The sequence below is a fragment of the Thalassophryne amazonica genome, chromosome 7, assembly GCF_902500255.1.
Source record: "Thalassophryne amazonica chromosome 7, fThaAma1.1, whole genome shotgun sequence".
NCBI lineage: Eukaryota > Metazoa > Chordata > Actinopteri > Batrachoidiformes > Batrachoididae > Thalassophryne > Thalassophryne amazonica.
The window spans coordinates 47,558,846-47,568,598 of NC_047109.1; the positions used below are offsets into that span (position 1 = coordinate 47,558,846).

At 44.1% G+C, this 9,753-nt stretch overlaps 1 protein-coding gene across 1 annotated transcript in view; it reads right to left on the bottom strand.

Annotated features, from left to right (window-relative positions):
- The window catches only part of myom3 (myomesin 3), a 362,966-nt gene extending 353,901 nt beyond the window's left edge, over window positions 1-9,065 (bottom strand). The window contains exons 1-2 of the mRNA XM_034174111.1: window positions 8,945-9,065; window positions 6,852-6,977 (exon numbers count right to left, since the gene is read on the bottom strand). Of these exons, the coding sequence (XP_034030002.1) occupies window positions 6,852-6,958 (107 nt within the window). The 5' untranslated portion in view covers window positions 6,959-6,977; window positions 8,945-9,065. The remainder of the gene's footprint in view (window positions 1-6,851; window positions 6,978-8,944) is intronic.
- Window positions 9,066-9,753: the final 688 nt, after the last annotated feature.

Sequence of the window (9,753 nt, forward strand, 5' to 3'; positions counted from 1 at the left end):
TTTTGTCATGGAAAGCCGCGCGGAGGCTTTGCGCGTCACGACCGATTCGCTGATGGAGCGAGACAAAGGAACACCTGCATTTCGGAGTGTTAAAGGACAAGTTGGGACATGGCCAGCTCTCCACAATTTCTCTTATACTCACTAGACTGGTAAGCACTGAAAGCTTGTCCCAACTTGTCCTTTAACACTCCGAAACGGAGGTGTTCCTTTGTCTCGCTCCATCAGCGAATCGGTCATGACTTCCATGACAAAATCTCTTGTTAAAAGTGAGATCTGCCGGAAAATGGCTGATGTCCAGCTCTTGTGATAACCAGAGAAATTGCACACGACGGTCCCGGCTCCACACAGCCATCCGTTTAGAAATGATGTGGTGGTTTCTGTCTCTCGATGGCGGCTCGGAGCGCGGCGCGCCGTGCGCCATTGTGGGCAGTCCTTAAAGCTGTAGTAACACTCCTTATTCTCTGTGAAGCCTGTAAAATTTTCACCGAAAGCCAGATAAATTTTTCGAATGGTTTCCAGCTGCCTGTCTCTAACAGTTTCTGAAAAAATTCTGATGGAAAAAAAAGCCCAAATCAGTCCGCCATTTCCTCGCAATGAAACAACGACAAGAGGGGTGGACCAGTGCTCACTCAAAGCCTGCCCACAGGCAAATGACGCAACCGACAGGCGTGAAAAAACGCACAAAGGTTCAAGCTTGGCTGACATAAAAACATACCCATATATTTTTTGCATAAAATAAAAAGGTCGGATTGTTTTCTCACAGACCTCGTATTATAGCCTCACCAATAAAGGACATAATAAATTTGTCTTTTGAAACAGCCATTAGCCAAACCATTAGCCTGGAAAAAAGCAGTTGTACACCCTGTTTTTAAAAGGTGGAGATCAATCCAAACTGTTATCGGCCCATCTCAGTTTTGCCCTGCATATCAAAAGTCACAGAGACAACTGCAAATAAACAACTCTGAAATTTTTTTTTCTCCAAAATAATATTGTCAGTGCTGCTCAGTCTGGCTTTAGACCGGTTCATGGCTGCATTAGGGCAACTCTCAAAGTTTTGAATGATATAACCTCTGCCTTAGATAACAAAATGTGCTGTGCAGCAATTTTTATAGATTTGGCCAAAGCATTTGATACAGTTAATCATTCTATTCTCTTAGACAAACTAACTGACATTGGTATAGATTATAATTCGGTTGGCTAGTTCAGAAGCTATCTTTGAGGATGAAAAGAGTACTTAAAATCTGGTCTAGTCGTCTCATTTCCTCCCCCTGTCACCCAAGGCGTGCCTCAAGGGTCAATCCTAGGGTCTACCCTATTTTCAGGTTATATAAATCAATTATCGGCAGTAACCCTTGGCTCATCCATTCACCTCTATGCAGTGATGGGCACAGTTCTGCTAATCCGCTAATTATCGAAGATAATGTTTTCATTATCGGATTAGCTTTTCAGATAACTTTGAAAGCCATTATCGTGCTAATTATCTTCCGATAAGTTTTGGTCTGATAATTTTTAGACCGCCAACATATTTTTCCAGATGTGGTAAGCAAAGCTGAATAGTTACAAACATTTATACAACCTAAAATCAGTTGAGTACCTACCTGTAAAATGTTTTGTAGCAGATGTGCAGTTCTATCCTCCATAAACAGAGGAGAGCTAGTTCTAAAAGAAACCACTGTAGGCAATGGCAAAGTCATCCAGAGGCATACAGTTTTAACTTATGGTTAAAATTTTAACCAAACTAATTTCGGACAAGTTATTTAAATTAATGTCACGTCTGATGTTTTATAAAGTGAAAATATCAGATATATGTTTTAGTTTTAAAGTAATGCACTAATGTTGAAGGTTTTAGTGTGGACATGCTGTGCCTAGCAGTGCATTATGGGTAATGTCAGTACATTCACGACAGAAGAAATGCATTTGAGACGCTCTGATCAGGGTCCACACAGACAACAGCATTAAACTCTTTGTATATTGTCCTTAAAACTCTCGTGAATATATTCTCTGGGTTTTATAGACATTGATATTGTGTTTGTTTTATGTAAAAATGCCAGAAGAAGCTCAGGTTGCTCCTCCATTATTTTCAATTGGAATCATTGCAAACAATTCCTGTTTGCTTTTTAGAGTCCTGTTTATGTCAAACACTGTCTGTCATCTTAGTTCCAGAGTAATTTATATAAGATGTCTGAAATTCAGTTTGCGTTTATTAAATTCCATGCATCTTAAACGTAGCAGACACGGATTATCTGGAATTTTGCCAGTAGTGTTCACTAAAGCTGGGGAAACACTGTACAATATTTCCAAACATTGTACTCTGCTCCAACTCAAATTGTACGACAAAACCGCACGGTGTAAAAGTTCAGAGCGCACGATTTATGTTCTCACACTATACAGCCTGATGCTCTGATGCGATCTGACTGCTCACATTGTACGTTCAAGAACCACACGTCAGACTTGTGTTTCCAGAAGCAAAACATAAACAGAAGCTTTTTTTTCAAATTTTATTAACATTTCTTATTTTTACAAAAACTCTCGATAGGAGACATCAAAGTTAAAAAAAAAACAAAAAATACAAGACTTTACATGAGTTGAAGCAAGGGGGGAAAGAAACAGAAGCTGCTCTCCCAAAGAGATGATCACTGTTTATGCTCTCTCCAATTCTGCATCGGTGATTGCGCATGCACAGTGCGAGAGGTTAGATGTTTGTAGCGTTTCAGCAGTGGGATACCGTCACGATGGCTGACCAGAATATCAAACAGGTTTTATTTTCATCCGACCATACGATTTCCGATCAGGAGGTGGTCTTGAGAGGTTAAACGCAGCTTGTTACTTTATGTATACTACACGATGCAGGATGCGCAATTAAGCTGAAACTTGGCACGATGCAAAAAATTCTCGCACGAGTGAAATATTGGCTGAAAAAGGGCCAAAACTCACACAGTGTAAGCCTGGCTTAACTACTGAGCATCTGGACACCATCATGGCAGTGTTCTATTTATTTTGACACCAGTTATATCAGACCTGTTATCTAATTACAACTTTTTTGAAAATACTTTTTTTTTACAAATAAAAAAATGGCATATTTTACAAAAGCACATTTATCTGTAAACACCAAAACATGACACACCTCACATTGACATGTTGGTTTACATAGAATGAATGCGTCAACCAATCATTGTTAGGGGAGGCACATTTTACCCATAATCCCTTTGCCATCTGTCTGTGTTTGTTACAAAATGTTATATTTTAACTTTGTACAAATGACAGAATTGACATTAATGGAGTTATTCTATCAGTATAAATTTTATTTACAAACCAAACCATAAGTCAGCACTGCTTAATTTCCAAGACCTCCGCCTCACGACATCGCTGTTATTGAGTAGAGAGTTGAGCTTTGCTGCTCCTCCCATCTGCTTTGCTGCTGGAAGCTATGTAGTAAACATGAGCTTCCAGCAGTGGGCAGGGCGCACAAAGACAGAAGTGCTGAGTCATTGTTTGGGTTTGTAGTCATCATTGATGCTACCAGAAGCGATCATGGTGTTGAAACTCAAAATGAGGTTGTTAGTAGTTGCAAGTGTACTGGAGACAATACTCGAAGTTATCAGTTATTTGTAGCTTCCGATAATTTTTGGGTGGTTTATCAGTTTAGCCTTATAAAAGATAACTTTTCAGTTAGCCTATCCCCACAGGCATTAAGGGCCGGTCCCACTGGGGAGAGGATACTACAGTTGGGCTCACACTGGTATCTGCCACAAAGTTCGCCGAAAATGTCAGATGTCCCAGTAGGAATTACAGATATATCACAAATATATAGCGAATATGTGATGAATCAAAGTGGATATACCAGGGAATAAAAGTGAAAGCAACCGCGGAGGCTCCCGCATGAGGGGTACAGCTGATAAATGTTGTGGAATGTATTGCGGCCATTACGGATATACAATGACCACTCATGGATGTATAATGCATGTACCGAGGAAATGGATCGGACGCATTGCGACCAACACGGAAATATGACAATGTATTGGGAATGCATTGCGGACGTGTTGCGGCGACAGTGGTTGTACAGTGCATGCGCGGCATCTGCATTGCAGTCATAAAGGAAGCGCACTCGGGCCTGCCAGGATTACTATCTACACTGACAAGAAAGCGACAACATGCATACACGGACGAAGCGGGGGAGAAGGAGACAGAAGGCCATCACTGCTGCAGAGGAGAGGGCTGCTTCTGCCACCCCACCTCCTCCAGCAACAGTTAGGGACCAGTCTCCCACCCCGCCACCCGAGGCCGCCGCTGTTGAAGAGGTCTGCAGGACATTCCTGGACGTCATTATGCTGGAGACACATGAGGGCCACGTGCTACCGTTGGCGGGGGGAAGGGTAGGGGAACAAAGAGCATGGAGAAAGCAGCAGTCCAGGAGCCAGAGAAGAAGCCAAGGAATAACTTCACTCTCCCACCAGAACATGAGGATGCTGTTTTTGAGTGGCTGAGGGACAATGAGCTGCTGTGGAGGAGGGGGCACATGCTGTTCAAGGACACCAAAAGGAAAAAGGCCTAGTGGGAAGACAAAGGGAGGGAGCTGAACGTTTCCCCTGAACATCTGCAGGGCTGGTGGAGAGGCATGCATACGTGGTATGTGAAGCTGCACAAGGTCAGGTCGAGCCAGACTGCAAAGAAGCTCACAGACAGGGAGAAGTATGTGCTGCAGACACGTGCCTTCTACGAGGAACAACTGAGACACCGGTCATCTGCACCCATGAAACCTGTAAGTAATGTTTTACAACCTGTGTATTATCTCATCTGTACTTACCATGTATTTTATGTTGTTTTCCTTCGTAATACATTGCGTGCATAATGCAACACAATGGACCTGTAATTACTTTGTCTATTCTCACAGCTGCCTCATGACGCTGACCCTGACCCTGCAGAAGCCGCATCTGAGGGTGGGTCGGAGGCTGAGAGTGTCCCCAGTGATGCAGCCAACACGAGAGGAGTAGGTGAAGATTGAAGGGCTGCTCTCCCACATAGAGACGACTGCTGCATAGGCCTCAAGAGGTGCATGCTACAGCAAAGGTGGCACCAGCTAGTCAACGAAGAGGAGGCGCCAGGATGCAGAGGAGGAGGAATGCTTGAGGGAGATAAGGGACAGCATGAAGGCCAACACACAGCTGCTGTCCCAGCTTGTTGGCAAGAAGCCGCCCTCACCCAGGGAGCCCTTCATTACCTCTGTATCGGACATGCTCAGAGGGCTCATGAGTCCACGCCATGATGAGTAAGATTGCCACCCTGCTGCACAACCCCAGTGCCACCGTCTCCTCCTCCTCTGCCGAGCTGGCCTCCATTCAACCTGCCACACTCAGGCCAAGCCGGTCCCTGTGTGCACCTCCTGAGGGCCTGTACCAGCCGTACTGCCTGTACCAGCAGCCACAGCCACCTGCCTACCCCCAGTACCAGCCATCTCAGCGGTTCCAGCACCCACAGCCACCTGCCGTCCCCCAATACCTGCCATCACAGCGGTTTCAGCAGCCACAGCTACCTGCTTTCCCCCAGTATCTGCCAGGTACCATTGGTGCCACTGATCAGCCAAGACATCCAGCAGACACTGTGCCACATGTGTTGGAGTCGACACATGATGTTTTGGCAGCCTCCCTGACCCTGTCACCCAGTGGATGGGGGGATGTCAGTTCGCCGTGCACAAGGGCCCTCCACACACCGCCTGCTCTACTGCCGTCGACACCTGCAACTCCACAGCCACAGGGAGACACCTCTCCGTAGATGTGTGGACAATAGTATGCCATGGACAGGTCACGTGTGTGTGTGATGTTTGTGGTATCACCTTTATAATGACCCTTATGCACACAATAAAAAACAATGTTTGTTTAACCTTGATGTCAGTGTCCCTTTCTTGTGACCTCCTAATTAGACCTATACTGATAAAGACCATTAATTGTGCACATGCTATAACAGTGATGCACACCTCACATGCTATGTACTCATAGTCCACTGACACATAAATAATACACAGACAGGGTTGTAAGTCATGATATGCTTTCTTGTAAAGTGGAGACCAATACATGGCGATAACATCCAACATTATAAACTGCCAATGAATTCATGAGGGAGGTGGTGAACTGTCCAAGTGTGTTCGCAGGGTTTGAAGGTCTGTCTTTACACTTGGTCCACCATCCTGTCTTGCCAGGCTATGGCACCAGCAGGTGAATTGCACCAGTGTTTGATTAGGTTGCACTGCATCTTGCCTGCTTTTGATGCTTGTTTGGTGCTTGGACATCCACAGTGTCGGCAAGGTTCTGGCCCCTCCTCCATTCTCCTGGCTCCATTTGTCCATTCTGCAGTTGACAGTCCAAAAGCCTGTTCTGCAGGACTGGGTAGCAGGCGCGCATCAGGTTGTGGAGCAGGATATATGCCCTCATTATGAATCTGACTGTGTCAGCAAGGTGCTGCATGGTGGTGAGCAGTACCTGGAATCTGTTGGCCAAAATACCAAAGGCATTCTCCACCACCCTTCGTGCCCTTGACAATCTGTAATTGAAGATGCACTCCTCCCTGCTTAGGTTTCTGGTGCTGTATGGCTTCATCAAGTATCATCAAGTGCACAAAACCATCACTGTAGGATCGTTCACCCCTGTCCGACCGTGTGTCTTTCCTGACAGCAGCTGGATTTTTTCGCGGTTTGCCAACTCAATGTTTTTCACCCTTTTTTCGTCCGGTTTCTTCTTCTTTTGCCCAACTTTTTGTTATGTGTGAAGGGGCCCTAAAGTGTGACAGCAAATCTGTTCTTATGTAACGTGTATTACTATATATATGTTTGTTATGTTTGATGTGTAGACTATTTTCACCTGGATTTGAAGGTCTTTTTCTTACTCTCAGAGGACAGCTTCATGCTGTGCAACATCCGGGATGACTGTTCCTCTTGCACTCGCTGTGTCACAGTGGTGGATTCCATGGTTATCCCAAACTAGTGCCTGTGGAGAGAGGGCAGAGTAGAAGTGAGGCTACACAGATGAGCCAGTCTTTGCTTGGAGAAAAAAAAAAATTAAAAGAAAAACCTTGGAAGCAATGAACATTGTTCTCTGAAAGACCTCATTACTACATGTTTTGTTGTCAAGTTACCACTCACTAAACTCTGAAGATGTTTCAGTGTTGTCATAATGCATTGTTTATTGATGTGCTTTGGATTCACTACAGTAGCATATCTAAAAGAAAAAAAAAAAATCCCATTTCCATTAAATAACCCAATTATGGTTTCCACTTTTGGTACATTCCTGTTATGTCACCTGCCTTCACTTTAACCCTAACTCTAAAAGATGACAAAATGGAAATAGAGTAAATCTACATTTAAAGGGTTGTAGACCAGGTAGGATTTTACTCTGGCCTTGTTGTCATATAGTACATCTGTTCACAGCACTTGCAGATGCCCAGTGACCTGACATCCCGAACAACATCCCCAGTCAAGGTGCAGGGGATAAACCAGACACCCACCCAAATCTGCACATCCCTAATGGCCCATGCCAGGTTGTGGAGCAAGTTGTAATAATCTTGACTGTGGTTTTGTAGGAGTGATATCGTGCCTCATCACCCCCAGATCCTTCAGAGGAAAGCATTCAAGAGTGTAATCCTTCAGAATAAACTGCAGTATGTATTTTTAGGCAGAATGGCAATTGTGTCACCAGCCACCTGTCCATGCCAACCCCCAAGCTTGGCAACTGAGCAACAACATTCCAATACACAGAGACACAGAGAGGTCATTGTTACCCAAGACCAAACAACTGAACAGAGGACTTACTAAATCAGGCAAAGTAGACCCCTGAATAGCCAACAGTGCAAGACAGAACCACCTGTCCAAGCAGCAACCTTGCACGCTTAGCCCCAGAGGGCAGAGTAACTCAAAATTGTGGATTGCCTCCATAAGGTTTGCCTCCTTTCAGAAAGAAAGAAAAAAAAGTTCTTTTATTGTGACTGTTAATTTGCCCATATTTTGCATATTATACCTTTGTTCACAGTGGCATAGTGTGGAGTCCCTTGGCAGAGGTGTGGATGAAGGTGTTTTAGTTGCTTGTTAAATGAATCACCCCTTTGTGGGCCACAGAGCTACAATAATTCACCAGTTGACGTTTGCCATGCTGCTGCCCAAACCCTACCCATCATTAATCATGTGTCAGCTCTGGGGACCTGAATGCACAGTGTTCCCAGTTAAAACAATTGGGTTGTGCTTGAGTGATGGCTTCATTCACCCACTCCCAATCGCCACCACCTGTGTTGGAACCTTCAACAATAGCTATGCCTTTTCATTTTGCCTCATCTCCTTCAATTTCATTGGGGAAAGGCTAAACAAGTTAGCTAACTGGCTAATAGACTGCAGAGCCTGCTGATTTCCTGGTTGTTTTTTTTTTTTTTTTCTGTTGCTACTGTTGTGCAATGGGAGAGGCTTTGTTTGAGCACTGTTAATGGAAGGTCAACCTCTGGCACATTAAAATTGATCAGTCTCCATGGGTACTTTCTGCTGGGAGGGAAGCAAAAGCATAGCAATGCTCTTTTTTCTAAACATGGTGCAGCTTTCAGTCTCTGGGGTGAAATGAGATAGCCCCTCAAAGCTCTGATTTGAGGTAAAATGGCAAACATCAGAGGAACTATAGATTTGTTGTACGTATTGAATGGATAAGTGCAATATGAACACAACAGGGGTTTTCTGTATGATGTCTCTAGAGATTATCCAAAAGCCGCATCCCCCGTGGCCATAAAACAATGAGATCAAATAGAGAAAACCAGCAAAGACTCAATGTTAACAAACTTAATGAATAATTAGTAGCATTTAACAGCATATTTTAGATTTTCAATGAGGGCTGTTGTGTAATCTAAAGAGTCTGTAGCTTGTCGTAACTGATGAAAGTAGATTTCCAGATGAGAGATAAGTAAAGTAAATCCCACTCACAGAGTCTTCAAAGAAACACGAGAAGTCCACTGGGCCTCGAAGATCTGTCGGTTGGCTGCACCTCAGTTCCTTTCTGTCTCTTCTGCAATGATCAAGCTACATCAATCTTTCTGTCTCGCCTGCCCCACTTCCTCCTCTCTGTTACTCTGGCTGTTTGCATATGGCACAGTGACAGTGACCCCAAAGCTCAAAGTGGCCTTCAGTGCCAACAATGTGGACAACACAATGCTCTCTCATTCTTAAGTCGGTAAATATAGATCCGTAATGCCTCCCGTCAGTCCTAAACTTGCCTGCTAACACACATCAGTGCCATCAGGCGCATTGATTTACAGACAACTCCACCGCTGAGAAGCTAAAAGATGGCACAGTAGCTCCCAGAACAATAAGAAGGACTGCTTTGAAAGGGTCGAGCAGCTGAAAGGAACAGCTGGAACATCCTCAGGAGAGCAATGGGCTGCCACAGAGAAATGCTCAATAACGGTCATGAAAAGAAAAAAAATATATACTTATTTCATCCCTCTCACCACTAGCCACCCACATCCCCCCCAAAAAAGGTAATGGATGGCAAGCGGGGAGATGGATGAAACAGAAAAAGGTTATGAAGAAGGTGACAACATAAACTTGTTATACTTAAAACAGAGGAATCTTACAATCAGTCCATCTTGATCAATCTTGTTAAAAACAAAATCTGGCTGTCATAAGTACTAAAGATTTTCATTACCGCAGTTTACTCAAGTGTTTTGCCTTCATTCCTTTTTCCCATTATTTCTTCATTTCATCTGCCCTTCACTGCTGCTCGTAGTAGTTTG